Raw genomic sequence first — 22,106 nt, forward strand, 5'->3', positions numbered from 1 at the left:
TTGAGCAAAAAAAAATTTTTTTTCTATTAACTTTTATTGTTTGTCTTACTATAGTAAACATTTGGCCATTCCAGTTAATGTCTGATAAAGGGGGATGGATAGTCCTTTCTGAGGGGTGTGAAATTTATACATCTTAGGGGGTGTAATTTAAGTTTTTTTCATCGGACACATACAATTATACACAAAAAACTTCTAAGGGTCTATCAGCTGTAAATAGTTTGCAAGGTAAACATAATTACATCTTAGGAGTTACAAAATGCGTATGTCAGATCTTAAGGGTGCTGCTTTCAAATTGGTATTTATACAGTTTCGTATCATTCATTATCTGGTATTATATTTATGACTGAATTGAATTTTGTCCACAATTCAGTGAATGGATACAAAATTCTGATGGGTACAACCCTTGCAGTAAAAAATTCTGATAGGTCAATTTTCCCCATGATAGCCCATCCACCCATTATGAACAAAAACTCTTCATCTGATAGGCCTTAATTTCAAGATCTGATAGGTAGTTTTTCATTATGTTTTTTGCATGACCCCCCTGAGGGGTTCATGCTTATATATTGGCGAGTTTTGGATGTGTCTATGGGCCACTCGATATCTCTCGGCCGGAAGTCAGAATAAAATTCTCGGAACGTCTCGAAAGTTTTCGGTTATCTATACAGGTCTTCACAGGTTGTTATCTACGTCTTTGATATGGTCCCTTGATGGCCCTTGACGACGCAATTATATTTGTTTTAAAAACGACCACTGTACACTGTGTGTATCTGGGTCAATTATAACGTGGTATTTGAATGTCTGTTGTCTCGATAACATGTAAGCAAATTATGTTTGAAGATTTAACCAAGGGATACTGTGTATTTCATCATAGACGTTATATATATAGCACGGCTCTTACGAATTAAGATTTTAATGCATCGAAAACGCGTAGCGTTTGAGTGCATTAAAAATTTTAATGAGTAAGGCGTGGCTATATATGATTTGTAATATGACCAATGAAAATGCTATATTATACAGACATTAAATATGTTAATTATTAAGGCGTGGCCAAAATGACGTTATTCCCGCTAAAATTTTGCACGAGCTCTTGTCTGTCTAGAAGCTTAAAATGTCGGAGGCAATGGTTGATTTTTTAGGCGACGATGAAGAAAACTTTGTCCTCTCTCAAATCTCCGAATAGGACGTTGATAATTTAGCACTTTCGCAGTTTTGAAAATTGCGATGAAAATATAGATGGATTATGCGGATGATGCTTTGTGCCAAGGAGGAGACCGCAATGTTGAGAATTTTACCATCCCACTGCAGTTTGAAAGTTTCGTTTCTAAAGAATCTTTTGATGACACAAATTTGGTCGCAGAGAGTGATTTTGATATTTTTCAAACTGCCATTTTTGACCTTGGACTAAATTTTGATGAAATGCAGGCTCCAAGTGACCGTTTTGCTAAGGATGTCACCGATGAAGAAATTTCAAATTTAGGTTTAAGCGATTTACGGCTGGATTATGGATAACAAAGATATCAAATACTATGCAAGAGGTAAGTGTATACGTATTTAAACAATTTTAAAAAAAAACATGTTTTTAAAACGGCAATTAGCATATCGAGTTTTATGTATTTTTGAAACAAAAAGAATGACAAAGCCGTGACAAATTTGTTTCAGGCTAAATCGTACAAACTTGTAGAAATCTGAAGACTCCCATATTAAAAGCACGTGGTTGTCTTTTATTTTCACTTTGTCCATCCGTCCGTTCGTCCGTTTGTTTGTCTCTCCGTCCATCAAAAGCTAGTTATTGTGGCGCTTCATCTCAAGAACCTCTCTACCAAGACGGGACGGGGTTGCTGACTGGCCTATATCATTTTCTGAATCTTCAGCTGTTTCCCATAAAATATTTAAAATTTTGCCGGGTAGACCCTTTCTAACTAATCAGCTGAGTTTTCTAGTTTTTATATTAATTTTAAACCTGTTTTAAATACCACTTGTTATTTCTTTCTGTTTCAAGTTCTGTACATGCAACATAAGTTTAGCGGAGGAAAATACATTTTAAAGTTCATAATTCTTCTTTTGCAGGACCAAGATGCATAGTTGACTTCTATGAAACATACTTGAAGGCAATTGGATCTGGCGTATTTTATCGCAAACCACTTATTTCTGATGTCGAAGATAAGCATCGCAACGGAAAGTCCGCGTTAGGAGTGAACAAGTTGAATGGTTTAATGCGTGAAATGTGTGAAAAGGGGGGCTTGGTTGGCAACTTTACCAACCACTCGGGAAAAAGAACATGTGCGATTATGGAAAGGACTGGGCACCGCTCTACGAATGGCGTTCGAACATAGTCATACAAGACCGCTAACAGTAACATTCAAAAGCGAGTATCGGATGTCTTGAACCCCCGTCCGATCGTGATATGAATGACAGTTTACAGGAATCCGTTCAAACCAAAACTGCTGTGGCCGAACCGTTTGAAAGGAATTTAAACAAGAAACACTGTCTGGGTGATATCACAAATACATGCCGTTTGAATGATTCTGGTGCCGTTACATTCTCAAATTGTAACTTTAATTTTCATTGAATTAATATGTTGCAGAGTTATTAACTGACTAACTTTGAATTTGTTTCATTTAATGTAAAATATAACGGTGGGCTTTTATATATTTTCACTTGAATGTTTAAATTACAGTACTAGTAATTAAAATTTCATTTTATTCAGTTTTGTTATTTTGAGAGATATTCCCTGTGAGGTTCTACACAAGAGTTTAATTTTAGTGCGAATCTTAGAAAAAAAACCACACACTATTCTCTTCTTTCAAGTAAAAGAAGTTTACAATTTCAAGGGAAATCCTGTAACAAAAACAACATTGGGAACAGAAAAAAACGAGGGACAAAAAAAAACTTAAAAAATACACACAAAAAGAAGTTATAGATAATTTGTTTATGTAAAAAAGAGGTGGAGCCTTACTGTGCACTTTCAGTGAAGTTAATGCACTGCTTTTTGGCTCCTCCCACCAATGGTTTTCTAATGGGAGATTGTTGAATAATCCTACGACAGTGCAATAACGTTCAAATCGTGAAGTTAATGCACTCCTTTCCAAAACATCAGATTTTAAAGCACAAAAAAGATCAAAGAAATTAGTAAAAATCATATTACAATTACGGGATAGAACATTCTGTTTGAAATGTTAATTTTAGATCGGAAAACAGAAAGATAATATTCTTATCAAAAGAATTTAATTCAATCGGAATCAAAGAAATATGTTATAGATATTTCATATCTTTTGGACAGTTTTGTGGTGTTTCGTAAATTATACCATAGCTTTTGTTGAAACCCCCGGCAATAACCTCACGAGACGAAGTCGAGTGAGGTTGCCGAGGGGTTTCAACAAAAACTATGGTATAATTTACGAAACACTACAAAACTTTCCAAAAAATATGAAATATCTGTTTTAACCTATTGCATCTTTCGCTGTTAAAAATTGTGTATTTCATATAGTTTTGTTTGTTTACTTCGAAATTATTTTAATAAGAATCTGTAAAATAACCCTTTTCGGACCTTACACTTAAGGCTCCGCCTACTTTTTAAAACTAGCACAGGCTTCAGAAACAGCGGGTAATCAGTTTGAAAAGATTTTTCGACAGCGATGGATGTATCTTTACATTGGTGACGAAAAAACTGTTTTAGATGTTATGGATAAGGACACAAGAAACTTCTAGTACAGATTTCTGATATTTTGGAAGATTGCTGCAATCCCAAACTTACGTACAATTGAACTGCAAAGGGTAGGTTTTTTTAATTTTATTATTTGTTTTCAAAATGTTCGAACTGTTTTCAAATTCAAAATTCAAATTCAAATTCAAATATTTTATTGGACAAAGCACATATGATACAATGCGTATTCCAAGACACAAACACATTAAACATGACAATTTATGCAAATACAACATAAAGAAACATTTCAAGTACTAATTATATATATAATATCACAGTATTACTCAGTATTATACTTATGGTAGACCAACTGACATTAGATTTTTATTACGAAGTTCAAAAGCTTGACTTAAATAATTACATATTTGTCTGGTGTCAACCAGATTTACTGGGTTAAGTAAATAAATCGTTGATTTAATATCATCATCATTATTAAGGTTATTGAAAATATCAAACTTCTCTCGAAGGTCTTTATATAGAGGACAATATAAAAGAAAATGAACTTCATCTTCCACTTTATCTTTACAAAGTTTGCAGTATCTTTCACTTGCTAAAATTTTTGGTTTGCTATATCTCCCAGTTTCAATTGCAAGTGAATGTGCACTTATTCTAATTTTTGTAAGCAGTGATCTATCATATTTCTTAATATCAAATCTTAAGTAAGCTTTTAAGTCAAAAGATGAGCACATTTTACTATAAAATCTTAGTTTACCTGTGTTATTAGATTTGATATGCTGAAGTTGACCCAAAATCTTGCATTTATAAAAGTTTTTTAGTGAGTCCTCAAACACATTATGTGATATTTGATGTGAATCAAAGTTGATTAACTTTTTTAGTTTATGTAATGATTGTACCCAGCAAGAGCTCTTTTGTGTATACAATTTTTTATCTTCAATGAATGCAGATTTTAATAAATCAAATTTTGGGTTGTTTCCAATTTCAATGTCAGTTGTTTTAATTTTTTTATATTAATTAATGATTTTGAGGAAATTAATTTCACAAGAATCTGTCTGAGAGTGTGTATGAATTATTCCCCGTTTAATTTGAAACCAGAAGCCCACGAGGGAGGGTAGGAGGGGTCCTGATCCCGCAATCCCCGGCTTAAAACACGAAATCTCGAAATGCCGGGCTTAAAAACACGAAATCCCGAGGTCCCGAAATTAGAAAAAAAGAATTCCCGGATCCCGAAAGGGTCAATCCCGAAATCCCGAACTTAAAAACACCCGATCCCGGAGTCCTGATAAAGGTCATACAACCTCCTCCCCCCCCCCCCCTCGCCCATGGCGTACATTAATTAAACGGGATTTCAAAATGTACACGATTAAATTCATTGACATGCGACGATATAATTTAAAAAAAAAAGAAATGGCTCATTTAGAGCTGGGAACAGTATATCTAACATATATATATATATTCCTGTTTAGAGTAAACAAACGCTATCTAATTTTAACGGTCAAACATAGAGTAGCCTCATTAAAAGTCTAGATGTCAGCAGTGTTTAATAAACCGGGTGTGGATCAAACACTTTAAAAGTGGGAGTGGGGGTAAAGCAAGCCAACATTTGAAAATACTATTAAATAGGTTATTTGTTTACCATATGTACAGTTTTTTAAAAGGGGCGTGCTTCTTGTCCCCTCCATCCCCTAAAAACTAACCCGCCTTGCCAAACAAATGGTTAGATGCGATTCATGTAAATGTAGCTGTACAGTGGAGCTTATAGAAAGTTTACAATTTAATAACCGAAAATCAACATATTTTTAAACTTTATTTGTTTGTTCTGGGAGCGAATCTTGGTTCATTTAAAATATAGTACAACAGAGTTGGTGTATGTGGGTTCGATTCCCACCCTAAGCAATCATTTATTTCAGCTGGTGCAAAGCGGGCAGTTTAGCTTAGTGGCCCCACACTGACTTTGTTGTTTCTATCAAAAAATTCAGGCGGCCGCGGCCAGGTCTTGACAATTTTTTTCTTTTGAATACTTGATACAACAAAACCATGGTATAATTGTGAAAATTATACCATGGATAGCTATGGTATAATTTTCGGTTATTGAGATTTATACTCGGGTTGCATTCCCATAGGTTACATTGTACAGCTATAGGTTAAATAAAAAATATATATTACTTTATTTATGTTTCTGAAGAAACTAACAATAATTGAAATCAGAATATTTTCAGAGTTTCAATTAAGAAATAAGTATTTTATATGACAAGATACTCTGCTTCGGTATTTTTAAATATTCATTTGTAAAGGAAACATAAAAATTAAATCCAAATAAATTCTTGCATCCTACAAAAAATGTTTATAAACAATAATCATTATATTTCTACGTTAATTATTTCATACCATTTTAGTATTAAGCCGGGTTTTATGAGTAATTATTATTTATTTTTTTGTATTATAATATATCCATAAAACGAAAAGTAAAATAAATTTATTAAATATTTTAATTTTAAACGGTCGTGAACAAAAATACTTGTGTGTTTTCAATTCATAAAGCATGATTTTAAATCCTTGCAGCTCACAACAACCGCAAAAAATAATTTACAATAATCACAATAAAATTTAATTACAACCATAATGTTGATTATTTTATACTGTTTTAGTATGTTCATAAATATTATTTGGTATTTTCCCGTTTGTATATCTATAAATTAGATCTTTGTTTTTCCTGTTCGAATTGTGTACACATAAAATTTTGGGGTCCCTTATAGCTTGCTGTTTGGTCTGGGTCAAAGCCCTGTCGTACGTACTATGACCTGTATTTGTTATTATCAGGTTGGGAACAATCGTCCCTCAGACAGGGCACATATGGGGTCATTTTACTGTTGTAAAAAAGAAAAAGAAATAATACCAAGGATTTTCATAGTGTTACATGTACCATACAAATCCTTTGAAAAACTTTAAAGAAATTACTTAAAAAGAGGAGAAATACATCATATTTTAAACAGCATTACTATTTTTAAAGAGGGTACACTTATTTTGAATAACATTAAAGTAAATATGTAACATGGCCTAAGTCCAAGAATATTACATGTTTTGACCAATTTTTAATACCAGATAGACATATAGTTCTTTGGGAAAATATGAGCTCTTTTGTACTAAAAAGTTTTATTTACAAAAAAATATATTGTAACTTATATTGACCCCTCATAAAAAGGATATTTATGAAATTGACTTGTTCCCAACCTGATTATGACTTGGATGGAGAATTGCACACATACATATACCAAATCTAATTATTCAATTATTTATTGGTGAACAGGGGAAAATTTAATACTTCATAAATTAAAGAAATGTCAAAGTACAAGTGATAAATCAAGTTTTAATATTGTCAAAACCTACTATTTTATGTTTACAAAAAAATATATATATAATCGCTCGCCTTAATTTTTCATGCTTCGCTTCAAACATTTGCAAATAAAATATTTTTTTATTAAAATTTTCAAATCGCTCGCTCGCCCCAATTTTTGGAGTCCAAAAATCCGTAGAACAATAAATTAAATTGGTGTGGCCTAATATGTCCAACAATTGGATATCTGTCAAATCGACAAAATGACCCCAAAATACCTTTAATTTTATAATCTTAAAATTGCTCTGTACTTTTCATTTCTTGTCCGAATTAAACAATCAAAACTGATCCTCCTATGGAAAAGTAATCTGTCTTACTTAATAATATACTGATATTTTTTTAAATTTTTAATGTATATAATTTTTTCCTTACTATCCCAATCATTAGTCCTGGCGTTATCAGTTTCTCATCTACTTCATATTTGTTTAAACCTTCTGCCTTTTCAAGTAATGTTTTTTTTTAATTGTATCCGTTGTATATCTTCTGATACATGTATTATTGTTTAATGTTTGCTTTTCAAATTAGGATTAAAGAACACTAATCTAACTTTATCGCTTGATTACAAAATTAACACAGGCCATATCATATAATTCGATAAAATTATGCGCATAAAAAGGGAACTTTTTTAATTGAAAAGTAAAAATGATATATAAACAAATTAGAATTACCTTTTCCGCTGATTTTCTCATAAAAACTATGGCATTGTCCTCCCATATAGCTGGAACAGTTAGCACATAATGTATGTCTGCTTCGTCAACGCCTATTCGGGTTCGCTTTATTTGGTTGATAATTTGTTCTTTGAGATATTTAATAGCAAAAGTGAAAATATCAAAGGCTTTCATCTTTAAAATTCCTGACTCGTCTGTAATTAGAGTATCCATGTCTACCGACTGAAAGAAGAGGAAATAAATATAAAACTATCCAAGTTATAACATCTAAAATATGTCCCTTTAGATTATTTCTTATAACGAAATCCCGGTATTAAAAACATGAAATCCTGAGATGCAGAATAAAAAGAAATTCATATCCCGAAATACCGAAATCGAAAAATATATTCCCGTATCCCGTATTGATCAATCCCCAAATCCCGAGCTTAAAAACATCCGATCCCGAAGTCCCGAAAAAGGTCCTGCCTCCCTCTAGTCTCCACCCTACTTTCATGTTTGCCAAATCACTACTTGTATGCCCCATTTATGTGCATTATGTTTTCTAGTCTGTACATCCGTGCGTTCGTTCGTGACGTCCGTCCGTCTGTGCCGCTTCAGGTTAAAATTTTTGGTCGAGGTAGTTTTTGATGAAGTTGAAGTCCAATCAACTCGAAACTTAGTAAATATAGGGCCGAGGTGGCATCTGTGTACTATGGACACATTCTTTTTTCCACATGTTTTATTTATTTTTATATATATGCAACTGGTATGACCCCTTAAATAGTAAACATTTCAAAGAAAACAGTAGACAGAATACAGAGAGGATCTATATATTAAAGTAGCATAATCGTAGTTTACATGTAGACAAAATGCGTAAAATAATTGTCCTCTCTAAGTTTCTTGCAATCTAAACACCATGATATGGAGAACGCTCTGATTGGCTAATTATTTTTGGATTTTTGGTATCTATCATACGATTGGTTGTTTTAAACCGGAAGTCTTATCTATGACTAAAAGTCAGTCTGATGACGGAATCAATATCCGGAATCCTTTTTTGTCGTTTTTCTCCCAAAATAACTCATTCTGAATAATCATAAGAACGGATGACAAATGCGACTTTACATGTTACCGATAGACAACAACAACAACAACAATTTTTATTTGTCAATCAAGACGCCCCGAGGAGCAGTACAATTACAGTTTAAATTAAAGTGTACAAATAATTGTGTTGATTTTTTTCATTGAAATTACAATACATGACAATAAAATTAAAACAATATTATATAAGAGAAGGGAGACAACAAATACAGTATATATTCTCAAAGATAATGAGTGAGTGAACACAATCAGTACCGTTTTATAATTAGAAGAAGAGCTGGACTACTCAAGTGTTTATGCTTAATTTAACTCTTCTAGATTTTATTAAACTATCTATTAATTTAATCATTATGTTATTAACAAATGGATCTTCATTTGACATCAACCATACAAATTTAGATTGGTCATTTAAAGTTTTAAAATTAGTAAATTTAGAGGATAAATCTGAAATAAAACTGGACCTTTCAGTTTTAAGTGATGGACATTGAAGAAGAAAATGAATTTCATCCTCAACAATGTCATTATTACATAATTTACAAAATCTTTTATCTGGGGGTATTCCCTTATGTCTTCCCTTTTCTATTTCAAGTTCATGGGCACTAATTCTAAATTTGGTTAACTCATTTAATGTTTTACAAAAGATAGTGAATCCTCAAAGGAGCAGTGTGTTTCCTGTAAACAAATTATATCTTTATTGCTCAATTCTTTGATGAACCTAGGATCACTGTATTTGTTGTATCCCTTGTGTTTGAAACCGTTGATATTCCAACAAGCTAAGTGTAAACTTCTTTTATATGACATAATGTGATCAAAGACAGAGGCATCTTAAAGTTGTGTTCTTTATATGTGACTTCATAATTTGCCGAGAACAGATATATATCACTAGCGAGGAAAAATATTTTTCCCACACCGATCAAGAAAATTAGTCATTTTGATTGTAACTACTGTACTTTTCTTCCAATTATATACTATTAAGGATGTACTTAGGTGAGTGTCAAATGTTCGGACTCCTCGGTGTTTTTCCATACGATACAAGGTAAAAAAAAAAATGCCCCATAACACCTATTTATCTTTTAACATAAGACTTAATAGCTCATTAAATGTCATTTGACCAAATTTAACCAGATTCTTGATTTTCTTTCTTTTGATTTGAGACCCAAATAAAACCATCGCAAATATAAGGTATAAGTCCGAGTCAGCCTTTTCCCGCAATATTTTATAAATCAAATATCTCGAAAAGGAGCTCCATGACCTTATCAATATGTTTAGCTTATTTTGATCCTTAACCAATACTTTTCCACCTTAAAGTATCAATTTTGAATTCTTGATTTATTTAATTTTACCCTAGATCACCTAAGGACATCCTTAAAGAACCAATATCAAATTTTAATCCAGTAAAATTTAAGATAATAAATAAGTGTAATCTGGCAATACGTTAACTGCGCATATGCATCCCACATAACATGGGGAGAAATGAAAATTCTTGGCAAACTTACGCATTGATCAAGACATCATTCAATGTAAACGTTTAATTAACAGGGGACAGTTTGTTCTTAGGTGGGTTTTTTTCTTTAATTTTCCTTAACTTTGTGAACAAATTCCAATCACAACTCATTAGTATTATAGTATTACATAGTTACCTTATTGAGAAGTGCCAACTTGAATCTTCTGAAATAATACAGTACAGCCTTGTCTTCTTCGCTGTCTTCATCGTCTTCATCGTCCGACTCAAGATTCGCCATATATTTGTGTACAGCGTCATATCCGAAATCTAGGAATTCTTTGTCTTGATTTAAAAGAACGGATGTTGGAGCTTTATAAGACAGTAAATTATAACATCTCCAATCGCTCGTGTAAATAATGCTTGGATCACGTCTAGATGAAAATGCATATCCAGAATATGCAGTACCAATATCTATCGCTGCAACAAAATGCACAGGAGCATCCATTTTGTCACTGTATAAAAAATAAAAGGAGAAAGGCATGTATCATAGCTATAGACGCTCGCCATTCAGTTTGTTTATATGAGGTTTGGTAGGTCATTGTAGGTCGAGATGATTGCAGTGTTACTTTATATATTAAGCCCCTCATCTGTATCCACATTTTAGGTATGAAACTATTGGCGAAATAACACTTAATTATAAACTGAAAACACAAATAACATGCGTGTATGTTGTTTTACTGGATTAAAAGGAAATATTGAGGTGAAATGATTATTTAAGAAAAGCAAAAAAAAAAAACACATTTGAATTCTGAGTGCCTTCGATTTGCAAAATAGTAATTTCGTGAGACAAATATATAAGTCGTGTAATAAATGATATCTAAAAGCATTATATATGATTTCAACATTTAATCAGGCCGTAACTACCCTTGAGGCAAGTGATTTTTTTTTATGGTAATTAAATACGAAATATAATTGTCATTTGTTGTTCTGTCTCAACCTTAATTTCCATATTTTGTCATCATTCCTTTTAAATTATTCTTCTTGAATATAACCAGGGACTTTCTATATTATTATAGAAAGTCCCTGATATAACTCAGCATCCAAAACGGGTGATGTTTATCTAATACATCAACCTAGTAACGATAATCATTGTGGATCTCTGGTTAAAAAAGGCTCTTGCAGGGGGAAAAAAAGCGATACTGAAGGTAAATAAGCCTTAGGAATAATTCTAGTAAACTAATGCTATTTGTGAACAGAATCTGAGTATTGAATATAACTTCACTGGAACTAATCAAAAAACGATAAGTATCGCAAGGGGACAGACCGGGGACAGTCCTGTCTGCGTATTCATTTCTACGTTTCATCAACTCAAGTTACTTGTTCTCTGCTTACAGATAAACAAAATATAAATAATATGAAACATGCATGGATTAATTATTATCCATGTTTCTTAAACCTTAAAAATTGAACATCCCGTAAATATTCCAATTTGACATTATTGAGGAACGGTATAGGACCTTTAAAATGGTATTTTGTCTTTACTGATTCGGGACTACGGAATTTCGTGTCTTTATATTCGTGATTTCTGAATCGGATACCCCAACCAAACCCCAAACAAGATTCTGGAACTATCATAGCTTACCACCGACTATTTCCAGAAATAATTTGAAATCACGGACCTACATATAAACGGCGAAAACTCCATCCCAATTCCCCTGTACCCATATCATACAAGTAAATTAACTCCAGATAGAATCATATTCATGTATCTTATCTCATTCTATCCTTATTTTGATTACTCTTTGTCAGCATAAAAGCTAGTTTAATATTTTGTAAAAGCGACAGTATGTTGGTTGTAACAGGAAAGCTAAATTCCTTTTTTCCCGACACAACTGTTACTACCGAATTGCTGATGGAGAAGGAACCAGAAGAAGACGTCGATCATTATGTTGATGAAAGTGTGCTACCGCTAAAAACAAAAAAAAAGTCTGCCCTGAAACGATTGAAAACTTGGGAAAGGGCATGCATGAGTGGCGAGAGATTGTGCTGTCTTGCCATGCTCCATGTTCATCGCAAAAGGATGTCAGGAGACAAAGTATTCTGAAACGATTTGACGAAACCGGCCATAGAAAAATTGGCAAACTCTTTTGAAGCGATGTTTGTTCTAAGACAGACTCAAATTTATATTTGAATGTTTATCTGACATTTCAATTTAAATAAAGTTGTTAAAAATTTAGTGTTAATAAATGTTTTTTTAATATGAAAAATTGATATAAAAAGTGTCCAAATTCAAAACATTGTCAAGCTCTCTTGGAATGCCTATAGAATGTAGGATTTTGCACCATTCATTTCATACTCTCCCAAAAATATTTTGACTCGCTTCGCTCGGCTCAATTTTTTTGCCTCACTAAAATAAAAGGCCTAGTTACGGCCTTGTATAATAATTTCTCTCAACTAACAAAAAATGTTTGCACGGTTATGAATAACTATATCAGATTGGAATGAACATCTTCTGAATACTAGTAATTAGATCATGTACTGATATCCGAATTATGTTTATTGACAACTTTATAGTCTGTACAGGTTTTTATTTCATGTTGTTTTATTCACTTTTATAATTTAGTGCCTTTAGTAAGTATATTCACATTTTTTATGCACCTTTTCTTATATTATGCATCTGTTTTTTTTATTTTATGGACTATATTTGCTGTCTTGTGGATCTTATGGGGTATAATACAGTACATCATTTTCTTATAAAGTACGGGGGAAATCTGGATTTAGAATTTTTTTTTTTTGTCATCTGCTTGAACAGATACTTTTTTCATCAAATTGGGGGAAAACTATACCCCCCTCCCTTCGAATTTAAATGATCGTTCCATAATGGAAAACGAACAAGGAAGCAAATAAATAAAAACCACCGACATCAGACTACTTGTGATACAGTCGAATCTTTTTAACAGAAATATCAAGCTCACATTGTTTGAAAACACATTAATCATTTGAATATCAATGTATAGTATAAATATAAAAAAAAGAAGATGTGGTATGATTGCCAATGAAACAACTCTCCACAAAAGACCAAAATAGATAAGATAAATTTATTTTATTAAAGTGTCACGTATTGATCTTACACAATAGTAAAATATTTACACAAGTACAATCACATAAAAAAAAGATCAACACTCAGCCTAAAAAGACTTATGAGACACTGTTATATACATATAATACAGCTCAATCACACAATGTAAAAAATAGAAATAATATATAAAAAAAACTTGCAAACCTGATAAATTAAACGGACTAATAAAAATTAGATTTTAAAGAAATGTAAGAATGTTAAATACGCCTAGTTTAAAAATTGCGTCTAACGACTAAAACAAAATTATGGGTAAAACTGCGATAAGAATAAAATATTTCTATATACTAGTATTATAATTTAGAATTAATAAAAGTCATAGAAAAAAGAAAAGTAAATTGAATCATCAGTACATTTAAACCACTTTCAACAATTTTCAAAAAATATATTTAAAATGTTCTATCGACATACCACATAAACTATTACAATACATATACTTTCTTTATTTATGTACCAAAAGTTATTTCCTGTAATTAATATATATTTTCTTTAAATTATATTTTTACCCTGATAAAAAGAATAGGCTTTATGGACAATTATATGTTATAAAAAACTTTTTCTCCTGACATAAAATTTGTGAATAGAGTAGGACAGTGTTACTTGAATGTCATTACATGTCATTAAAGCATTGAACTTGAGCTCTGTACTTATGTTTTCAAAATTTTCAATACATTGACGTGCCTTTTGAAACAATTCATATCTGATGTCTTCATACAGAGTGCAAACCATTAAAATGTGAGTTTCGTGTTCAATATCATTCAATTTACAAAATTTGCATAGTCTATTATTCAATGGAATCTGCGGTCTGGTGTATCTCCCTGTCTCTACAGCTAGGGGTAGCGATCCACTGCGGAATAATGCCATAGTTCGAGTTACGTTTCTTGGTAAAAGCGAGAGAATATACTGTTCTGTTATAACACTTTGCTTGTAAATACGGTAAGTCCTTAGCTTGTTGCCGTTAGCATTGTTTCTGTCATCATATAAATCTTTCTCAAAATCAGCCTGGTCAAAGCTCGTTAGTTTTTCACTTATGAGGCACATCGCCGTTTTAACACTGATAGTGACGTTATGTACAATATCAGCAACATGTATATCGTTTGCAAGTTTGTCTATTTGATGATGCCACCCTTTTCGTCGCCGCGAGGCCCACGCTGCTACTTTTGATATAAGTCTATCATCGTTAACTCGTATGATCTTACATTTTAGACGTAGGCATGATAGTTTTTGCTTCGTATAACATGAGGTTAGACCAAGATCTCCGCTCACCGCTGTGTTGGAGGTTCGCTTCCCAACTGCAAGAAAGTATTTTGCAGCTTTGTTCTGTACATTGTTAATTACTCTGTGGGATTTGTATCCCCAAACAGCACTACCATAGAATAGAACTGGTTCTACCATCGTCGTATAAAGTTTGTGATAAACGTTCCAAGTCATACCACCTGTCGCTATGAATTTACCAAAAAGGGCTCCCAAAGCTCTACTGGCTGATTTAGAAAGTTCTGTAACTGCCTTTTCTAGTGTTAAGAACTCATCGAACCAAAGTCCCAAATATTTGTATGAGTCAATATATTCTAAGTTGTGAGTTCCACATTCAAAATCAAAGTCTGACCGAGGTATCGAAGGATTTCTAAAATGCACTACTTTGGTTTTCGACCGATTGACTTCAAGTTTCCAGTCATCACACCAAGACGCAACCTCGTAAAGCATTCTCTGTAGTTTGTGTTCATCCGGCGCAAAAACAGCTATGTCATCGGCATACAGTAGTATGCTTAACTCAATATCGACAATCTTAATACCACAGTTTAAGTTGTTTACTCGTTCAGCCAGGTCATTTATATACACCGCAAAAAGACTAGGCGACATCAAACATCCTTGTTTAACCCCTGAATCGACGTTGAACCATGGTGTAAGACGGTCGTTAACTTTCACGGAGCATTTAACACCATCGTACAGAGATTGTATTGCGGAAAGGAACTTTCCACGTATTCCAGCTTTAAAAAATCTTATACCAAAGAAGATTTCTAGGGACGGAGTCGAACGCCTTTCGCATATCTATGAAGCACACAAAAGTTGAAAGTTTCGATATCTTTCTATCATTGATGACAGTATGTAGCGTATGTATATGTTCCTCGCAACTTCTCTTCTCACGAAAACCGTTCTGTTCGTCGCACAGAGTTTTATTAGCTTCCATCCACTCATTCAGTCGTGAATTTAATACATGTACGGACACTAATGTAATACCACGATAGTTCATAGGATTCTGTTTTAAAGATCGGATTAATAATCCCTGTTGTCCACTGTTCCGGTACTTTACCCAACTCAAAGCATCCATTACATATGACGAATAAAAATTCAACAGCTGTCGGGTTTTTCAAAACTTCTGCGGGGATTTCATCGAAACCGGTAGCTTTACGCACTTTAGCACTTTCGACTGCTTTGATGATTTCTTCTCGTGATATAGGATCATTTAATTTTGTCACATCATATACTGAATGTCATTTCCGTTATCCTCTATCGATGGTTGTGCATGGTCATTTTTGTTAAAAAGGTCTTCAAAGTCAGATTTCCAACGTTTTAAAACAAAATCTTTTTCTGTACTGATATTTCCTTCATTATCGATTACGGACCATGGAATACTTTCATTTCTCTCACTCGCTATTCCCAATTTTCCTATAGACTTCGAAAAGTCTCTTTGGTTCGTTGAATATAGTTTTTCTTGTAGTTTTTCTTCTTCCTTATAAACGTATTGTCGTTTATATTTTCTGTTCAACCTATCAAAACACTTACATTCAAAACAGTACTTTTCCTTCAATGTTTTCTTATGAGCATTCGATCCTTCTGACTTAAACCAATCCTTTTCACTTTTGCAAACGTTGTTCCACTGATCTTGGAGAACTTGATTCCAGTACGGTTTGTACATAGATTTGGTATGTTTGTTTCGATTGGTGGTGTTGTTTTTGATAACCGGTAGTTTGTCTTTCATTTCGTCTTTCACTACAGCACAAAAATTGTCGTATGCTGACTGAACGCAATTGTCTACATTTATAGAATTTTCAATACGGTTTATTGCTCCATATATTAAATCAAGTCGTTCTTGATCACTCAGAAAACTGTCGGGAATACTGCTTACATTGTATTTTTGCTTTGTACTTTCAATATTTCTATCAGATGTATCACATGTTATGCTGCATGGCGTATTATCGGGTATTCTGATTTCGCCGGTTAAAAGCGAATGATCTGGTACACTAACCGGACAGTGATTGACAGTATTGATTATATCTGACATTTTTACAACATTAAAATCAAAAATATTCCCAATTTGTTCATAAAGAACACAAACGTAGTCCACAACCGATTTTCCTTGCGGTGAGATATACGTAAATTCGTTACATCCGATTCTTCCATTTAGCATGGCAAAATTTATATCCGACAAGAATTCAACAAACAGATCGCCGTTATAGTTTTCAGATTGATCAATAACATTCCTTGGAATAATATCATCTACACCTTCAATATAATCGTTGTTGCGGTCACATCGGGAGTTAAAATCACCAAAAATAACGGTTAAGCCTTTATTTTGGTTACAATACACCTGTTGAAGCAGATTATCGAAAAATAATTCCTGATCGTTTTGTCTACTCGACTTCCTTGGCGGTAAATAACAAACGGCAAAGCATATAGAAAAGTTTGATGTTTTACTTTTAAGTTGTATCCATAAAATTCCTTCTACACTTTTATCCAGAGACAAAATTTCAAAATCATTGTATATTTCACTTTTGATGAAGAAGCCAACTCCGCCTGAGCCGCGAACGGCTCTTTTATGTAAATTTCCCCGATTATTTCCGATCCATATATATCCATCTACAATCGGAACTTCATTTCCCAGAAAAAAACGTTTCACAAATGGCAAATATATCGCAATTGGAATCTTGGTGTACCCGTTTTCTAAACTGCGAGTTGTCGTTGTCTTTCAAAGACCAACCACGACAGTTCCACATTCCAAACCGCAGTCTGTCCTACTGTATTCCCTTGGTTAATCTGTTGCCCGAAAAGGTAAAAGATCTCTCTTTTCCTAATTCTTTCAATAATGTTCTCATATTCTTTTCATGTATTCGTGTTTCCAAGGGCATATCGTTGTCGATGTATACTTTGTCGTACTTTCTACTTTTCTTCAAGTCTTTCTTCTTTTTGAAGATCTCCTTCTTTTTGTTAAAATCATTAAGTTCTACAATTACTACGCCAGGAGATCGTTCATTTCCCTGTTTTCTGGCGACACTCTTAATATCTACATTCGTCCATCTTTAATCTGCACTACGTTTTTCGTTGTCTCTTTATTGTCCTTTTCTCTCTCATCATAAGGCAGGTTTCGAATAACTATGTTGTTACGAATGTCTGATTGTTTTGAATTGACTCTTTTTATATCTTCGCACGACTTCTGTACTTCTTCTATTTTGACATTTAAGGTCTCTATGTCTTGTTTGAATTCGTTCTTTACTTTGAGACTTCTTCGTCAATTTGAGTTTTCAAAGCCGTTTGTATTTTGGCGGAAATCTTCTCTTCAATATTAGTTTCTAGTTGTTGCATGCGGGTATTGACCATATTGAAATAGACAGAAATATTATTGGCAAGATTTTGAATAGCCGAAAATAAGAAAAGTTCGGATTCTGACATGCTGGGAATGTTTTTACTTGCAATGTCATTTACTTCAGTGCTATGTGTGCTACGTATTTTCTTAGCATCGCTATCGTCTGAACCAGATACTTGTCTTTTTCTTGACGTACTACATTTTGACCCTTCATTTGTTGACATATTAGGGTGTACTTGAAATCTACTCACGGTCGTGTTGTTTACATCAGCCATATCGTCTAAATCCCTTAAAAATCCAACAAAACACTAATATTCAGACAAAATGACACAGAAATTAACAACTATAGGTCAACGTACGGCCTTCAACAATGATCAAGGCCCATACCACTTAAGAATTGAATGCTTCTTTTTTGTAAATTTATTGGGATGTAAAAGCGTTGACCGAAGTACATTTTGTATGAAGCGCGGAAGCGCTTCATTCTAAAAATGTACGCACGGTCAACGCTTTTACAGCCCTATAAAGTTACAAAAAGAAGCATTCAATACTTATAATTACATTTTTTAGCTATGATTATGAAAACACGAATTTTATATATTTTATTATTTAATTCACCTGTGCACTTTATTGTTGGAGCACGTGTTATCATGAATGAAAAGTTGTATTGAGCAATGCAACTGCTTACGGAATAACACGTGATGTACAGTTAGCCAATCAGAATAAAATATTATAATGAAACATACATCTAATGTAATTATATAGTTATATAAGCTATAAAAGGTCCCGAAATAACAATGTTAAACAACATGAACAATTCAAACGAGGAAACGTATGGCCTTATTTATGTACAAAAATTGAACGAAAAACAAATATGGCAACACATAAACAAACGACAACCACTGACTTGGGACAGCCACATACACAAATAATGTGGAGGGGTTAAACATATTACGTTACTTTATGAATATTGATGTACACATAACACGATACCGTGCGTACATCAATTTAATTAACTTGTAACAAGGACGTATAACTAATATACGTCCTTGCTTGTAACCATTATAATTATAGTAACATAAAAACACAAAACATGATACAATAGCACATGTTCCTATATGAGTCTTTTATAGAATACGTTACTATTATTGTAATGTTAAGGGATAATTCGCGATTTTTCACTTTTCATCTTATGTTCATAATACCATTTAGAATATAGCAAAGTGCTCTCGTCCAATGAAATTGTAGGATTCGGTGTTTCCTAATTTTGAAGAATGAATGAAATTATGTTCTTAGTATAGGATTAACCTTTTGTTTAGGACTTTTTACAGCTCAAACCAAATAGTTTATATGATTGAGTTACAAATGCCCCCAAGCACATTTATCAGCTTAAAAGAATTTGTGATGAATTCTGACTAAAAGTTAAATTTTGAAACAATTAAACAATTAAATTGAATTAAATGTGAAGTTTTAATGCATTTGAGAATATTAATAACTTCAAATTTATACTAAAACAAAACATTTTTTTTAAACAATGCAGGACAAAAAATATATATATCTTTTTAGTTAAATATACTATTTCAAAATCTCAGATCATTTGATAAAGGAAATTGGCTAAACTTTGAATATAATTCAAAAGCATTGGATTCTAGTAGTTTCTGACAAAAAAATAGTAGTAACTGCATAAGCGGATCCAATTTTTTTTATAAAAGGGGGAGGTGCACTGACTACAAAATGAGGGTGACCCGCTCCATTTATGCTTCAGTGAATCCCTAAATTATCAACCAAAAGTTTCCAATAAAAGAGGGGCGGTGTCTTGCTTCCTTAAATATTATGCAAAGGATTGTTCTAAGAAAGACTTTACAATAAAATTTAGTTGTAATTCAAATTTTTATTTTAATAATTAAAACTGCAAATAAACCCAAAAAAAAAAATTCCTCGCTAAAATATTAATATATGATTTACATTCATACTCACAATCAAGAAACTTTTCTTACAAGTTCATTGTACTGTTATGTCATCTTATGTCTAAATCACAATCTTTAATATTTTCAATAAACTAAAGAAAGTCCTTACATCACTAAAACTTATCCATAAATGAAATAGATAATAAAGGAAGTCATGCATTAATTGCAAACATTGCACTGACAATTGAACTAATTTTTAAATAGAACCAATCAAGAGATCATTTTATCCTTGAGCACTTTATAATATTCTAAGTTTGTAAGAGAATGATTATCCCTTTCTTCATGATAAGTACTCGCTACCGCTCGTACTTAATCATGAAGAAAGGGATTATCATTCTCTTACATATACAAAAAAACATATGTATTAATTTGTGACACTTAGTGAAAGTTGAATGTGTAGTTAAACTCAAGGTAATTAAAAGATTAGCATTATGTAATTCTAATCTTTTGATCTTCATTCAGTGACGGTTCACCATTTCAGGTGTGAACAACATTTCGTATGAATAATATACGGGAGTCAGTTATAGTTTGAGACAAAGAAATGTAAGAAAAAGAATTAAAATTAATTTAAGGTCGCACAATAGCTGGATAGCTGTTGTATATTTTTATATATTTTGCATAAGCTCACTTTTAAATGAATTATGACTTCTGATTACATTTGTAACGATAAAATACTGAATTATTTTAATTGATAAGTTTATAAATGAAAATAGGTAAACGGACAGAAAGTCACAGGACATAAAGTCACAAATTTGATAGGACAAAAAGTCACAGGACAAAAAGTCACAAATAATTTTTTGACAATTGTTGGAATATATAAGAGAAATATCTTGAAATATTTACTTTTTAATAGATATATTCATATTAAAGTTAATGGAATTTATTATTTTACTTAAAAAATGAACATGTATTTTAATCAAATCAAATATTTTATTGTCATATAAACTTCACAGTTTGTGACCAACATATATTTTAATCATGCAAAGGATATATTTCTTGGCACCATGAAGCCATTTGAGTGCCAATCTTCCTTGACATTTTGTTTTCTTAACAATTATTTAATCATCTTTGATATTCTTTTGATAAATTTTGCTTACAAAGTTGGTTAATATACAATATATCAAGAAAAATACAAAAATCTTTTTGTAAAAATAAGCATTTTTTTATTTAAAGAAAATAATCAGAAAAAAATGAATTGTGACTTTTTGTCCTGTGACTTTTTGTCCATGACTTTTTGTCTGTGACTTTCTGTCCTACATTCTAAAAATAGCCTCCTAAACACGAGTGTATGAACTAAAAATCTTACTTTTTTAAATTAGAATCGGCAACCTTTAATATTTCAAACAGATAATTAGCAATTGCAATTATATAATTTAGTCCATCCAAAGCGATCTTTATTTACCTATTTAGGAATTAATGTTCTCATCAAAATATTTAAAATCTCACAACGCATAAATACTTCAGCTATTTGAAAAAAAAAGATGTTTTAAAAAATTGACAGGAAAACAGAACACGTTACTACTGTTAATGTTTATACACAGAACGCGTAACTATTGTGATTTCAATACATAGAACACGTCACCATATACAATGATATATTGCGATATTTTACAGAACAGGTAACTAGGAATAACATCAGAATTATTTCTGTAGTCACCTTAAGATATTAATTTACCAATACCTGTCTTCCATGTCTTCGTTTTCCATTTCTTCGTCTTCCATGTCTTCGTCTTTCTCGTCTTTCACTTCTTTCTTTTTTGACAGAAAACAGAAGAAAATAAAATACCAGGAAGAATTAAACACATCGGTGTGTTATTCAAAGGGGAATAATCCAAAAATATTTATAATATTTTATGCTAAAATATAAATGATCATATTTGGTTATTTCCCTTTCATATGTTCCTTTGACAAAATCAAACAATAGACTATTTTTAAAACTCAAATGATGCAGAATATTCAAAGCATACAGTTAATAGCATAAAATAATTGGAAGTTATATCGGTAAATGTTGCGCATTATATATGTTTATGATATAGGCACTGATCAGTATTTGAGATGAATCGGAACAAGCGATTTTTTTTTTATCTTTTTGGTGTTCTCATCATTCAGATTTTATGTCACAGATCATTGATACAACTTTTCCTTTGAAGGCTTAATGCGTATGGACACTTTGACATTTT

The 22,106-nt window shown here is 32.3% G+C and overlaps 1 protein-coding gene across 1 annotated transcript in view; it reads right to left on the bottom strand.

Annotated features, from left to right (window-relative positions):
- Positions 1 to 21,725, bottom strand: part of LOC143042853 (heat shock 70 kDa protein 12A-like) — a 28,902-nt gene extending 7,177 nt beyond the window's left edge. Inside the window, exons 1-3 of the mRNA XM_076215326.1 lie at positions 21,608 to 21,725; positions 10,441 to 10,756; positions 7,724 to 7,945 (exon numbers count right to left, since the gene is read on the bottom strand). Coding sequence (XP_076071441.1) covers positions 7,724 to 7,945; positions 10,441 to 10,756; positions 21,608 to 21,648 — 579 coding nt within the window. The 5' untranslated portion in view covers positions 21,649 to 21,725. The remainder of the gene's footprint in view (positions 1 to 7,723; positions 7,946 to 10,440; positions 10,757 to 21,607) is intronic.
- Positions 21,726 to 22,106: the final 381 nt, after the last annotated feature.

Source organism: Mytilus galloprovincialis, chromosome 8 (assembly GCF_965363235.1).
Source record: "Mytilus galloprovincialis chromosome 8, xbMytGall1.hap1.1, whole genome shotgun sequence".
NCBI classification, from domain to species: Eukaryota; Metazoa; Mollusca; class Bivalvia; order Mytilida; family Mytilidae; genus Mytilus; species Mytilus galloprovincialis.